The 16,062-nt window shown below is 37.3% G+C and overlaps 1 protein-coding gene across 1 annotated transcript in view; it reads right to left on the reverse strand.

The window, feature by feature from the left end:
• Positions 1-1,796: 1,796 nt before the first annotated feature.
• The window catches only part of USP7 (ubiquitin specific peptidase 7 (herpes virus-associated)), a 44,798-nt gene continuing 30,532 nt past the window's right edge, over positions 1,797-16,062 (reverse strand). Inside the window, exons 21-30 of the mRNA XM_009324730.1 lie at positions 15,525-15,678; positions 14,151-14,218; positions 12,892-13,000; positions 12,717-12,794; positions 12,248-12,348; positions 11,533-11,632; positions 10,576-10,695; positions 9,164-9,235; positions 8,160-8,250; positions 1,797-5,314 (exon numbers count right to left, since the gene is read on the reverse strand). Of these exons, the coding sequence (XP_009323005.1) occupies positions 5,208-5,314; positions 8,160-8,250; positions 9,164-9,235; positions 10,576-10,695; positions 11,533-11,632; positions 12,248-12,348; positions 12,717-12,794; positions 12,892-13,000; positions 14,151-14,218; positions 15,525-15,678 (1,000 nt within the window). The 3' untranslated portion in view covers positions 1,797-5,207. The remainder of the gene's footprint in view (positions 5,315-8,159; positions 8,251-9,163; positions 9,236-10,575; positions 10,696-11,532; positions 11,633-12,247; positions 12,349-12,716; positions 12,795-12,891; positions 13,001-14,150; positions 14,219-15,524; positions 15,679-16,062) is intronic.

Here is a 16,062-nt window from a genome sequence, read left to right on the forward strand (position 1 = left end):
GGGTAATGGGTATTGAACGCTGTGGGGTTGAAGGCGGCAGTAGAAATGAGTTCCAGGAACGGCACTCCCCACTGTCCAGTCGTCTTAAACTACCTGGAGCCCGTCGTCTGTATTACAAGTAGCATCTATTTAGCTAGTAGCACATTTTAAAATGGCTTAGCTAAACGAGGGTGGACATGTGCATGGCTTCTTGCTTCAAGAAGTATGAGAACTGCAGTCTTCAGACTACAGAAACTCCAGTCTTCAGACTACAAGACGTGAAAAAAGTACACTTGCATCAATGTAAGTAAAAACTGTTAAGCAACTATTTTCCAGGCAAATCAAACCAATGCATAGAGCTGATCACGTTTGTGCTAGAGCAGCAGGCTGACCTTTCAGCCTGGTTGACCCCACAAACCGAAGACGATGCATTGCCCTGCTGAAGATGAGAACAGCAAAACCAAGAGATACTGTTGAAGAAAACCGTTGCTAGTAGCAAAGCAGAAAGTGTTTTTAGAGCAAGCACAGCGTGATCCAGCTTTCCACAGATCTTCAGCTATAATGCCCAAATCGATGCTGATCAGCATCGCTGAGCCTGAACTGGGATTTAGTGCCAGAAGGATCCCACGTAACAAACCCTTCCGCTGGCCACAGGAGGTGGCCAAGGCAAGCCACTTGGAAACAAACTGTTCATTATCTGTGTTTCCATTATTTTTATATTTTATATAGACACTCACAACCTCTAAGAGGAGTACAGGCTTGGTAGTGCAATTTCTCAAGTAAGGTATTTCTGTAAAGGAGCTTTTACGATGACTCCATGGCTCCACAAGAAGCCCAGAGCCAACACCTCCCAGCCTTCCTTTCTCAACCCACTGGTGCAACAGAGGCAATTCCCAGAGCAGCTGCCCCGGCTTTCCCTTGGTAACAAGGTCAGTAACTCTCCATCCTCTGGTGACCCAACCTACTTTGACCTAATGGGAAATAATACCACAACAATTAAATCCACAAGCAGCCAAGTAGATGTCAGTTCAATAGGTTTTGTACCTTTTCACACATTTTTTTTAAATGTTACGATTTTTCTCTGTTTTAAAATCTGCTGTGAAACAGCAAGCTTTGCTTTGAAGTAGCGGTAAATAACGCATCAAGCTGGATAACATTTAGGAGGAAAGGTGCACAAGCAAAAACACATGAATATATACCTAACAAAGAAATTATACATATGATTTAACATGTGCAGAAGACATTTAACAGAAGGAGCTAGAACATATTTACACCAATATTTGGAGGCACAATAGTTTACACAAGTATTTCATAAAAAAATAAAGGCTTCCAGCTACAGCCTGGTGGTTCGCAAATTTAATTTCCTGCCATGCTTGGTACACTGCTAACTTCAACATCACCTGGGACAGAAATTAAGTTGAGCACAGATTTGAAGCCGGATTCAGGCATATCATCACTCATGAACACATTCCCCTTTTTCTGACCCTAAAGACCAGGCTGGTTTAAAAGCCAACAATGAATGACACCACACTGCTCACACACCGAACACTGATGCTCCCCACCTCAAAATCCAAATGCTTGTTTAGTTCTTCTGAGAAAAAACAAGAAGAGTTAAAAACCTGGAAATTGCCACAGAAGTCAGGAGGTACCTTCTGGCCAGCTCTCCCTACATTGTGAATGTCATTCTTGACACACAATTTGGCTGAATTTTGCAAAATTTATCTCTCTGATCTAAGCAAAATCACCCTGAGTTCTAAGCAACCTGTTAGCTTTTGCTCCCAATCTTTTCTAAAATGAACGGACAAGACACCAATCCAGTGTTTATCCTAGTCTATTTTATTTACATTATATACAGTTCCTACAGAAAACCATTTCTCACAAAGGATATTAAATAGCAAAAACACAGCGTAGCTTAGATCTGGGTACTGACGCCTGCAGCCAGCACAGAGCCCGCAGGACAGGCTGGTCCAAGCTCCAGTGGGATGCTGGGGCGGGATGCTGGCGTGCAAGCTCCGGAGGGGCAGCAGCTGAGGTAGATCCAGTACGCGGGAGGCACTGCACGCTCTGCATGTCCTGCGGTACGACATCGGCCCGGTTCCTCCGATGCGCGTTGCGGCAGCACAGATGTGTCCTGGTGTTGCTAAGCAAGCCTTCTTGTATAAAGGGCGTTTTTGTTGGCTGTCACTCTCTAGTCGGCAACTATGTCACTAGTGTGATTTGCTTAAATTTCACAGAATGCTTTGGACTCCTTTAGGATAAAAGGCACTATGTAAATCTACAGGAACAACGCTTGCTATTTTCGTAGGGAGAATTCAGATGGGCCATTAACATCATGTTGCTCTGATGCTGTGTACCATGAAATTACATCCTTATTGCTTAACACTTACATTATCATTAGCTTAATTTAATGCATTCACTGTCTATTATCCAGATAATACCAAAATCTGAATAAGAAATGGAAAGCACAGTAAATTTGAAGACTGTATTCTTGTAAATTTTTGAGAAAGAACTAAACATACTGCACCTGAGAAAACCTCCTGTCTTCCTCTGCTCTTCATAGGTGTGTGTTTCCACATTTGAACAAGTTACTTGTGCTCCAAAAAAAAATTTCATGAAAACTTCTGTTACTGAAAACTGCATACAGAATGCCTTAATGTATCATCTTTTCAAAACTAGTGTGGGAATAGGACAAATACTGAAGCATGTAAAAACTAGTAATCTAAAAATCAAAAGGCACCCAAAATTTCCTTTGTTAGTGATATTTTCTTCCAAAATAGGAAGTATTGTGATTTCTTAAGGTATTCCCTAACAGCTGCCAACATCCCATAAATTAATGTGAAAACTTAGTGACATTCAGATACAAGCTCAACTTTATATCAGTCTACCATAACATTAAATTCACAAAATATAATTAGGGCTTACTGCTGCTGACCAGAGTCTCTGATTTTACAGAAATATTTTGAATACAAATCCTGACATTTACTGAAAGCCTGTAGAGACAATCCAAGTACTTGTAAAGACACCACTCGGACGGTGGTGTAATTCTCACCAGTTTGACACAAATACAAATCAAAGGGAAACTTTATCCACTTAAGGCATGCCATTTAAGCACTTCCCTCTACCTGTAACCTACGCACTCAGATGACAAAAAAAAAGAGTAAACAACTAGTTTGCCTTGATTGTAAATAAGAGACAGTTAAAAGCACTGCAAGATATAAATTAAAAAGAAATCCAAACATACCTAAAACTTGAGTGATTAATTCATTTTAAAGCTAAAAGAATGAAATAGATCTTAAAATTTAATTTAAAAACACTTGCTGGTGTTTTCAGTAATCACCAGAATCCACCTCAGAAAAAAGTATAAAGGCCATCACATGTACACAACCTCTACTAAATGTTTATTGTTACGTCTGAGAAAGGGAAGCTTCTAAGCACTTTCTGTTTTGGTTATGAATACAGCAAACACATTACGGTGGGAAACTATTACTCTGTTAAGAGCTTACCTTTAGAGACTCCAGATTTCACTTTACACCATTTATAATATTAGACTTGAGAATCTGGACCACAAAATTTTGTACAAGCAGGCAGAGTCAAGTCTACCACAAAGACTCTACTACAAGCTTTACAAACAAACTAGTAAAATAATTTTTCCATTTGTCTTATTTGTACATGGCTCCTTCCTGGAAAACTTATTTGTTAAGCTCAAATGTGACTAGTTAGGAGGTAAAAATGAAAACAAACAAACAAACAAAACCCCTCCAAACCCCAAAACAATTAAACAGAAAACCCCACAAATTTTCCCCAAAACAACCAATACGAGGGTTATACAATTGTCAACACTTAAGAAAAAAACCCACAACTTTAGCAAAACCTCACAAATGAAAATATTTCCCAAAATTCTATTTCCAAGGAGAGGAGAAATCTTCTTCAACGTCCATGTCATCACTCACCGAAGAAAAATTTTATAGAAAATTTTATTCAACATACAACATTTTCCAGCAAAAAAAGGCAATATACAGGAAGAGTTGTTGTACACTGCGGCTACAGAAACAAAATAAAATACTGGAAAAGAATGTAAAATTAAGTGTGAATTGCTGATTCTATCTTTACTGCACTCAAAACTAGACACGCGGCTGGCATTAGCTCCAAAATAAAAGGAAGCAGTCTGGGGACTGAAATAAAACTACACACAATGAATATCAACATCAGTGAAATTCACTTGCAGACTCACCCAACAAAATTAACCTCCAAGTGTTAAATTGTACATGTTCATTCATTAAATATACAATTTCATTTTTTCTTTTTTTCTTCTTTTTTCTTTTTTTTTTTCCTCCTTTTTTATACAAAGTCAACAGCTTACTAAACACTAGTGAGCATGCCCTCTGTGCTAAAAGGCTATTTCTTGTGTTTTCCCCATCTCTTCCCATGTTAACTAAATTAATGATATTTATAATCCTTTCACTTGCTTTTGCCAACTTTTGAGTGTCATTCTATTTGCCAGAAGATGGCATAATAAATCGCAATGGTATTTATCAATGGTTGAAAATTTAATAAAAAGACCCAAATATCTCTTTTTAGGACTCAGGGCATCCACTTGGTAAAACAGGATGCAAAGTAGTGACTAAATTAAATGAAAACTAGTTTATTAAAAAAGATTCTATGCAGCTGGAGGAGACAAAAATCCCGAATAAGTGCCAACAATGTACACAATGAAGTAGAGATTGCTATTTATTGATGATGTGAGTTTTTTGCATTTACAAATGCACAAAAATGTCATTTAAAGTATAACTGAAGGAAATAAATCTGATGTGAGTCTAAACATAAGACTTACTAGCTGCAGTGATGGTGTACACCATACCAGGAAGGGCAGCCAGCCAGCTTATGCCATCTATAAACGTACTACAGACAAATATTTTGCCAATGTCAACTGTTCTACTAAACTCTTCCCTCATTATGCTGACAATTGCCTTGCATTACGTTTACCATAAAATAACTCTCATTGGCATCCAAGCTTTATAAAAACACCTTCATTTTGCTCAAAAAGGGCAGTCAATAGATACAGAGAAGCCAAACTGAACAGCCTCAACAAAATAAAATTAACATCAGCAGCAAATCCTCTTGCTGAAGACTTCAGATATAGTGCACGTGTACCAAAGTTCTACGGTTGTTAAAAAGGTGCACACACACACTTATTTTTGTCCCTTGCCTTGACAATCTGGTTAAGTAAGTCAGTTATGGATTTTAATAGCTTTTTCAAGGTAAGTGTAGCGACTTCTCTTTGGGGCTTTATTGAAATGGTCAAGCCCTAGCCATGGCCTTGGATGAGACATGTTGCCTAGAAAAGAAAAGAGAAAAAAAAATAATGAAGTTTTAAGACTAAATTGGAAAGTTTCCCTTACACAAACTACTCCTGTGTGCCCTGTTCACAGTTCGCTAGGAATCACAGGGTACAGAAGAGGACTGCAGAACAGTCCCACAGTCCACAGCCAACAGGGCAGCTTTCCTGACCGCTGCTTTCCTTCCAATAATACATTTTACAGGTATTTCTGGATCAGGTAGCTGTTTTTTCTCTTCTTCAGTCACTTATAGGAGTTTACAGCAGTGAAGCGTGTGCTAAAGCAAGAAAACTACTGTTATAATTTATGGCCACAGGCACATCAAAGTACCAGCTTTCACCAAAGTGCTGAGCATGTTTGAAACAGGAAGGCATCCATCATCTAAATATGACAACCTATAGTATTTGCCATATTATAAGTTCTCTGCTGTATTAAGTTATTCTTATCACATGGTTTAAGTGGGAATATTTGCTAAATTCATGTAAAATGCAAATAATCAGTTAATTAAGAAATCATGTAACTGACCTCTTTTTTATTTTCTGAGAAAAAAATTTAGGTTGTAAAGAAAACATCCAGATTTTTTCACTTGTTCAACCCAATATGGTTTTATCTACCACTAATTTTCATGAAAAACCACAGTCCACATACTTCTTGCAAATGGGAGAAATTCTCTTTTAAGATGTCCTCAATACAGAGCATCAAATGTTCTTTGAAGTGAAATGATAAAGGCAGAAACTAAATAGCCCCCCAGCAAGAAAAGCACACTCCTATGTTCAAAGCCATCAACTGCAACCACTAAAGCATAAAACACATGACCTTTTAGGTTGCCTGCATCTACATTTTTGGATATATTTTCTTCAATCAAAATTATTTGTCTTTTTGTTTGACATAACGGTCAATGTCAAATATAGAAAAGAACTGCCATCTTGCTGAGATCACCTGAATGTCTTTTAAAGAAAGAAATTAAATCCTACTCCATTAGCACCAGCACAATCATTGCTAGAGCGCATCTTTGTAAAAGCAGAGGGACAGTACTGACATCAGCTACATCAATCAAATTAAAGAATGCCAAAGCTTTGGCTCAATCAGTCCAGTATGTGTTCAGATTTGGTATTTGTAGAAATGCGTGAGCCCCACACCTTGAAATACTACTTAGGTAAGAAGGCATTAGACCATCATATTATCACCCCATAGGAGAACTTTGGGGGGGAATGAATTCTATCAAAGTGTACTATATCAAAGGGGCAACTTCCTGTGAACTCTCAAATTAAAACCCTTTAATCTCACATTCCCTACAACTCCTACAAACAGTTCAAGTTCTCCCTTTTCCAATTTCTGCCATGTTCTGTACTTTTGACCTAGTTACCTGGTTAGTCCTTCGTGTTATTTTGGCAATACTGGCTCTGCTTTGCTCAGAAAGTCCGACAGTTCGTTTCAGACTATTGCCTTCCCCTTCCCGCCCCCAGAAAGATGACTCACAGAATAAAATCAGGACTTTGCCTGCTCTGAGCACGCAAGACAGTTTTATCTGTCCATGGAGAAACGTCCACCTCCGAGTGCGTCATCCAGACACCCCTCACAACTAGTGCAGAAAAAGAGGTCCCTCCAGTGACACACTTCTCTGCTCACGGATCACTTGTGCAGATGCAGGCATTCAAAGTTTTGGCAAGTCCCCTCATATTCCCAGCCATGAGCCATAAACCTGGCTGTGTAACATACCACAACGAGAGGACTTTTTGCTAGGTTCCTGCAAAGTACTCAGTAATAGTATAGGTCTAACTCTCTGTGGGTTTTGAAATAAATGGACAGTTACAGGATTTCTTTACAACTGTTACATAAATCCAGACCACAGCTTGAAAAAAATGAGAAAGTTTGGCCCTAGCACAATGTGCCAACAAAAAACAGAGCTCATAATTGTCAGAAAAATAGAACTGCAGAGAGCAAGTTGTCCTCAATCTTGTTTCTACCAGACAGAGCAGCTCACAAAAAGGAACACTCGGCTAAGCCAGGGGGAAAAAAAACCCAATGAATTCAAGGCTTTCAACAGAGCTCTGACTGCAGATTCAAAGGTGCCATTCCCAACTGAAACTCTCAAAAGATGGCTGTGTGGAACTCTTGAAGGATTAACCTGGTTTCTCCTATGTGCAAATTCCTCAGAGAATAGAGCTTTAAATATCAGTCCAGTAAACAAGATGGTAGACCATGCACAGACAAATTCAGGAGAGAGCTGCTTTTGTAGCTTGGCCAATCACTTCTTAGGAAAAGAAAATCTAAACAGCATCCTATTCACATATGTAATACTCGTTAGATTCTTCAGATTCACTGAAGATATCAAGAACGAACGAGAAGCGTCTTCAATGAATATGAGAATTCAGATACCTCTTTGCAGCACACTTAAAATAAGAATCTTGTGAGAATGCACCTTAGTATTTTTTAGGAATAACACGAGCACACACTCCAATAACCACGTAAGAATCAAACGTATAAGGGAACAGCTGGTCAATACAGATAAGGTACAACTCATGTTGTAACTCTCTTCTGTAAAGTATGTTATACTGATATTTGACCCATTTGGTCACTCAAATGCAAGCTTTTAACTCACAAGGAAACAGATTTAGTTATTTATGCGCCTATAAAAATATATATTCTCAGACTAACATACACACTTAACACTGTTAAGTGTGCACACAAGTGTATATAAATACTTGCTTAATTACTACATATAATGTATTTCATGTACAAAGAACAATCTCTTTCTGCATCCTGAGTTAAGGATAATCACATTGTAACAACTGGCAGAGCAACTTCAGCAGGTCAAAATAGTCAGGTTGTTTAACAACTCACCAGGTTGGGGCTCAAAATCTTTCAAGTTCACTTCATACTCATCTTCATTGAGATATTGGTGTCGGCCCATCATTACAATTGCAAATTTAAACTATGAAAAAGAAAGAAAAAAAAATGGTAAGATACCACATTAAAATAAAGCTTTCAAGTCTAATTTCATAATCTAACTCGCAGCTGGTTATGAGTGGTATTCTTTAGGGGTTGATAAAGGCCAATCCTGTTTAAAATCTTCATCAACAACCTTGACAATGGGATAAAATGAACGCTCAGGAAATCATGAGACTGCATCTGGAATATTGGGTCCAGGTTTGGGCCCTCCAGGGAACAAGAGATGGCAACACACTGCAGCAAGTCCAGCAATAGTCCAGTAAGACAGTTAGGGGGCTGGAGTCCATGGCATACAAGAAGCTAAGGGAAATGGGTTTGTTTAGCCCAGAGAAGAAAAGGCTAACAGGGGCATCTAGTCTTCCACCAACTGAAGACTGTTACACAGAAGCAGACTCTTCTCAAGAGCTGCACAGCAAAAGGACAAGAGGCAACCATCACCAGTAGCAAAATGAAAAATTCTGATTACACATAAGGAAAACAAGTGTCTTCACAATGATAGCGGTGATGCTCTAAAAGACAGCGTCCAGAACGTGGCAGAACTCTCATCCTTGGGAGTTTTCAAATTGCAACTAGGTAACCTGAGCAACCTGACTTAACTTCAAGCTAGTTCTGTTCTGAGCAGGAACCTGAAGTGGGTGGCCTCTAGAGGTCCTGCATCATCTAAACTTTTCTAGGTTTCTTTAATGTTTTGCCAAGTATCTCTTTTGATGCAGGACAGAAATACTACTCCTACACACCCTACCTAATTATTCTCAGAAAAAGCATTATTTAAGTCAAGCAACTGTTCTATTGATCAAAATCTACACTTATCCCAAATCTGTGGTGTTCCAACTTCTTAAAATAAACTCATTTAGGGTCTACAATCAGCAATAAAAATTCTCCCGACTTGCCATTACCTTTTCAAATTCCTTTTCTTGTATGTCCAGCATTGTCTGAATCCGCTTCATAACCTCTCTGAAGTGTTCACCCTAATAATTACAACAAGATTTTTAACATAAAAAAAAATCTATGAAAAAAAGGGATACTGTTAATATTTCCTGCTTCAAGCTTCGTTGAAATACATTGCCTTAATCTCGCAGCTACTTACAAAATTACACAAGTGTCAACATCATCCACTACAATATGGAATAACAACATAAAACTTGCTATAAATTCAGCAACTGTAAGTCTTAATGATTCATCATTATGCAAACTGTCCCATAAATTGACCAAGCACTGCTAGGGATACGTGCAAGTCAGGTTAAAGTTAAGAAACAAAGTTAGAAAATCAACAGCAAAATAGGAATTTGGAAAAAAAATGTTACATATCCTTCCTAAGCATATTACTTTTTAAAACCTCTACACCTGTGATGCTCCCCCTCAATTAGTAACTTTTTGCAGTATGTTTCTGCATGCTGTGTATATAAACTGCCGAAAAAAGTTATGGATACCATCAACTTAAGAGATCGATAATATATATCTCAACTGTCATAGACAGGGAAATGCAGTGCAAATGGTTTCCACCAGAAATCACCACGCAGGTTTTACTCTACCTTGATCAAAAAGATGGAAGTATAGTAAAATTCTATGGGATGCAGAGATGTGGACGTATTTCTCATTCCAGAACTTTTGGAAAAGGACGTACTTTTCATACAAACTAACACACACGAACCACAAAAAGTTCAGAAGCAAATTGCTAACTGCCCCCAGAAATACACTTTGATATTAAAAGAATTAGCGTGACATTCAGTTGGCGCAGCACCACATAAAAACTTAAGAATTTAAATTAAGCTTTCAAAATTAGCCTTCACTCTTGTATTAACTTCCAGCCCTAGAAGATAAAGCACATCAAATTACAGAGATTTTGAAATGCAAAGTCATCTTAGAAAACGTTCAAGAAGACAAACTCATTTTTCATAACCACGTGCCTCAGTAAGAAGCCAAGCAACCATGGCCTAGCCACTTTTGCCAGTAAGTTTGCATCGCAATTACTACAGTGGTTATTAGAAATAGGATTCTAGGTTTGGGGCGGGGTGGTGGTGGTGTGGTGTTAGTATTGCTTTGATAGTATTTCAAGTCCCTGGCTGATGCTGAATGCCTACTTTCTAGATATTGCACAAGCTCACTGAAACACTAAACAATCCGTATATGCAAAAGAACTGAGATGGTACGTGATTTTACCATAAAAAGGCTTATATGGGGCAGAACCTTTTATACAGGAGCAGTATTTTCCTATACACTTTTTACACCAATCAATTTCTTTGACAGTGCTTTAAGAAAACATCATCAATATAATCCCATGGGGAGAAAAAAGGGAGGCATGCTGTACCTGGTGTATCCTCAGCAAGAACGGAATTCCAAATGTCCCAAAAACCTCTTTGTGGAAATGTGCCACTGTGATTAGCATCTCATTTTCTTTATCTATATCTACCTGGTCCAGAGGAATTTCCTAGATCCAGACATAAAATTATGACTGCAATCAGCTAAAACTTCCCCAAAAAGTAACTTATTAAGTAACTAAAATTGATGTACTGTTACTGATGTAAAACAAGTCTATTTAAAAACAATTAAAAGAACCACGCTGTTTGACAGAGTCTTTTTACAAGAGTCGTTCATCCCTGACATGACAGCATTTCAGCTTCCCCTACTCAGTAAATACTCTCCTGGCTTCCCCAAATGGCTTTTTTTGACATGAAATCTTCTATCAGCTTTAGTAGTAGCTGACAGGAATCTAACAGACCTCTTGTCGTCTCCTCATTACAGTTTACATTGGAATTTTTTTTTTTAAAAATCTCCGATCTTTGAGGCAAGTTAACAGATTTGCATGATGAAATGTTTAGAAAAATCACATTAAATATCAAAATTTGGCTCAAGAAGCTCAAACTTAACAGAAAAGTATTCTAGAAGACTTTGTTTCCTGAAGTTTAGAGTATGAAAGTGGGTTCTAAGCATAAACATTTACATCATGAGTCCTCAAACAAACCTTGGAATTATTGCTAAGGCAGCACATGTCCTACGGACAAGCCCTTGCCAAGTCTTCATGTATTGTTATAAGAAGCACACATAAAAATTTAAAGAATGAAATCATTATGGGGAAGCAGATGGAACAAAGGAAAAATTTTAGAAGGATTATCTTTAAAAATACATATATAAGACCACGTAATCTAGCTTGCTGCAAGTATCACAGTCTTTGAAAATCAGAATCCAGAAAAAGAGAATTGCCACTTGAGAGAGTTTCTTCTCTCAAAGTAAAGTTTTAAAGTTTCTTTAAGAAAGTAGTATTTACCTCTATTCGAAACGTTCGACTTGTTGCAGGTGACAAACACTCTAACAGCTCATCTTCCTGATGGACACCAATTATTTTGTAACTTACAATTTCTAGCAGCCTTAAAAATAAACAAACAGGAACAGCAGAAAAAAAAAATTTAAAACATTAAAAAAAAAAAATAAAATGCAACATCTCTTTCTCAAACCTTGAGAAAGATTAGTGTATCCAGGATGTAAACAGATACTACTACTGTATTTGTAAAACTCAGAATTCAGTCTTTAGTAAAAATTAAGCTGTAAAGTTACAAGAGGTTAAGTGACTTCTGGGTCATGGCAAAAAAAGTCAGTACATGCATTTACAAGACAAAGGTTTTTAATTTAAAATATTTTTTAAACTCTCTTTAAAAGATCTCACTTTTAAGTCCTGAGAAGTGAACAGCATGAAATGCTTGAATTGGAAACAATTATTAAATTATGAGTTAACACATGCAACTGATGAAACTTATGCATCTCAAGGATGTAACTTTATGAAATACAGAATAATTATTTAAAATTTCTACTAGTAGTTACTAAGAACTCTCTTAACAATGTGAATCTGGAAGCTTTTCATTTTTAACATAGTAGCAGACTTCGTTTGATAATAATGGTTTCCACAGTATTTTAAACTCTACGGATACTTTCCTGCATAAAATCCACATGAGCACATAAAAGAAATCAAAATCTTCCAGCTGTACCTTAATTTCCCTGAACCTTTTTCAGAGAGTTCTACAACTTTTTTACATTCTTCTAACAGGTCCCGCACACACCCATGCTTATCTGGATATACTGTTATTTCCTACAGAATTTGAAACAGAAAAGTCATTAGAAAACCTGAAAATGTAAACCACCATATTAAAGCACAGAATACTGGATTCTTCTCTTCATCAAAAATTCATCTTTAAAAGATAACAATTACTAAAGTGCACACCTATGTTATCTTCAAAGTTTCTGTTAAGAACTGGCACAATTTTTCTAAATTTAGTTTTTATGGTTTTTGGTGTTTGGGGGTTGGGGTTTTTTTGTTTGCTTGGTTGGTTTTTTACAGAAGGTACAACTTTGTTCTAATTTTGTGTTCTTCAGAGTGTGTGAACTGCACCATAATCACAGCCATACCAGCTTTGACATAGAAATGATAGCAAGTATGTAACAGCCAGCCTCACTCACCTCTTCCCTAAACTGGCTATTTAGCCATATGCATTTAAAACTTCTTCTGTTTTCAAAATCAGTTATTTTCATTTTGAGCTTAAAGAAGAAAAGAAAAACACTTTAGGCATACTTTGTATAGGGCAGAATTATTTTTTTTTTTTAATTTGCACCAATAAAAACAAAAGACTCTTACCTGTTGGTAGTAAAGTTTTTTAGGTTGCCTAGGCTTGAAGAACTGCAGAAGATCTCTTAAAGTACCTTCATAATTATGTCTAAGAGGATTACCAGGGCCATCCCTATAACTACAGAAGGAAAAAGAAAAAAATAAATATCTCTTCATAATCCATCACTGCTCAGTAAATCGAAGTACCAACTACATTTTTGTTCCTGGCTTCCAGTTTCATATAATTGCTAGCACAGCCTAAATAGCATTATATTCTGTGCTTTAGTGATTTTTTAAAAACAGGTGAGTGTATGGGAACAGAAATACCATTCACTGTGTGTGTTAACTCTCTTGGATGTTAACAAGCTTGCCTTGAATGCTGCAGGGTGGCAGACCTACATTCCTCTGAAACTACTAGTATAGCAGCACATGCTTTAGATTGTGAAAGGTTAATTTGTGGAGCCATATGACACAGCAAATTCCAGAGTGACCACAGCACTGTAAACTATAAAAAGCTACTCAAATTACGACAGGCTCATTGATGATGAAGGGAGATACCTACAGGTTAATAAAGAGCAATCTACATTTACATGAATACAAAAAGACGATGTAATTTTTGTGTGCACATTATTCCTGCAGCATATATATAACTACTAATATGCTGTTTTCTGCTATAGTTTTATACAGATTAAAATCAAGTTTTAGACAACTGTGCCTGGGAACACCACTTTAAGCAGAAATGCCCCTTTTTAGCAGCTGTGAACTTATTAGATCATTGTCATCTTCATAAAACCTCATTTGCAGACTTTGGGGGAGGAGGGGGAAAATCAGTGAAGTAACTCCTGCATTTAAACCTGTAAAATCAGCAAAAATCCTGCTTTTATGTGCAGTTGTTTCTGCTCTCCTGCATTCTCGAAATCTGCATTCACTGAAACAGCACTTGCATTAGCTTAATAATTTGTCCCATACAGTAAGGCTTTGAAGTAATTAATGATTTTAGAAATTTAAACAGTGATCCTTTAAAATGCATCTCTTTTCAATGACATTTACTAGAACTCGTGTAAACTGTGGAATTCTTTGAGGCTCTGGAGCCAGCCATTGCAATACTTAAAACTGTCTATGCAACTTGCTGTGTATGCCAGAACGCTACATTTTACTGGTAAAGAATTTGTTTACAACCTGGAAAAAGCTACAAAGTAACTCCTACCTATCTATATTTGGGCTAAGCATTTGGGCTAAGTATTTTAAAGAACAGTTTAGACACAGAACACTAAGGAAATCCATCTTACCCTTGGGACTTGAAAAACTGTAATAGCATTGGATCCGTATTAAGTCTTTGCGCAACTGTCTTTGCAACCTGCAAATAATTTTTTGTAAGTTCTGAATTATTTCAGACAGTTATGACGTTGCTCTACAATCACACAGTCATTCGTTATATGTCAAGAACATTATGCTACTGAAATTCTCAGAGAACCCCACTATGTCTGCTTCCCCAAGGCAAAATAAACTAATATCTTTAGCTTCTGAACAGCTGACACAGCATAAGATACGTTAGGAAAAAAAATGAGGAAACTGTCTGTTTTATTACAATAAATCCCTGTCACCAAAAGGCCACAAAATCCACAACAATAGCTCTACTCCTCTCTTGGGTTTGTGTTGTTTGATTTTTTTTTAAGTTGTAGTATTATTGGGGAAATAAGTAAGATGTGCTCTTTGAAAACTCCCACTGTTCTTTAATTCAGTCCAAGGAAGTTAGCTTGCTGGGTAATATCACCACATTATTCCCATCAGTGTATTTCATGTCACTGCCTCACAAAAAGCATGGGGATCCTCTGTCTGTTTCTCCCTTACCAAAATAAGCTATAAAGAACATACACTTCAAGTAAAAATGAAATAAAAGAAAGCAAGTTGCCAAAAAGCAGACGATGAGAACTGGGTAGCAAAAGCCATCCCTGACTTCCCATGTATAAGCAGGTGCTCAAAGTTCCCGCTGCTTTTGGTGACAGAAAATAAACTTGTTTTTAAGTGATCTCTTTGACACTGACAAAAGCAACTGCAGGAAAACCGTAGGGAGCCAAATCTACTCAGGCTCTTAATATATCAGACCAACTTTATTTTAATTTTTTTTAAAGTTTCATTGTCCAGTTTTCCTCTTCTAAACACCCCCGGTCACCCTTTATGAACACAACAGGTTTGACCTGTTAGTGCCACTGAGCATTAAACAGCATTGTGTGAAGAAAGCAATACAGTTTGGTCTACAAAATGAGTACTGTTGGCAATATTGCAAGCAGAAAATAGGTATCCCTAGGTTCCCAAGGTATTTTTCTTTTAACAGCTAAATAACTTGAGGAAGTTTTAGATGTCACTTAGAAAGCAAATGCATAATTGCATTAGAATATCATTTCCCTGACAGAGCAGAATGGCATTTCAAGAAAGAATCCTATTGTCAAATAACTCATTATTAATAAAACTGGGGTTTTTTTTAGAGTATTTTCTTCTCATAACCATTAGAGGGTTCCTTAAGTTTTTCATTACTACAATGCAAAAAGTGTACAAGAACAGATCTACTCTTTTCTAAAAATATGTATAATGTGCTTGAGAACTAACACAAAAGTTACTTTCAGAACAAGGAAACAAAAGCAGAGAAACAAACAGGACACATCCTGAAAGTAATTCATCCTATTGGATAAAGTAACAACAAAGCCTGGGTCATTGGGGATGGTTTTATCACAGAAAATGACATCCACGCGATGATAGAGGTCTCGGAAGTATTCTTTAGCTGTTGGTAGTTCACTGTTATCATTTTCTGGGTCATCCCTACAAGAGCAAACAAATGATAATACCATTACACATCACATTTTTACACACACAAGCAGTTAGGCTTTTAAAAACATGTTCTACAGTAAGTCAGTGACAGTTGAGAGATACAGAAATACAGTTTAGAAACCTTTTTAAAGAGCCACCACTCGTACACAGTAGAACTAATACAGTCAGTAGTGACCCACACCCCTGAGTATTTCTGTGCGGTGCAAGGGCAAACGCACTCACACGCTGTGCTCGCTCATTTGGCAATCTGGCAGTACTCTGATTCCAGTCGTTTCACGGCAGCATTCTAGCAGCAGTCTTCCCTCCCTCCCACCCTGGCACATTACTGTGTGTCTGTATTAACACTGCCACAGCTTTCCATATACTCCTGTATTA

This window comes from Pygoscelis adeliae, unplaced genomic scaffold (genome assembly GCF_000699105.1).
Source record: "Pygoscelis adeliae isolate BGI_AS28 unplaced genomic scaffold, ASM69910v1 Scaffold85, whole genome shotgun sequence".
NCBI classification, from domain to species: Eukaryota; Metazoa; Chordata; class Aves; order Sphenisciformes; family Spheniscidae; genus Pygoscelis; species Pygoscelis adeliae.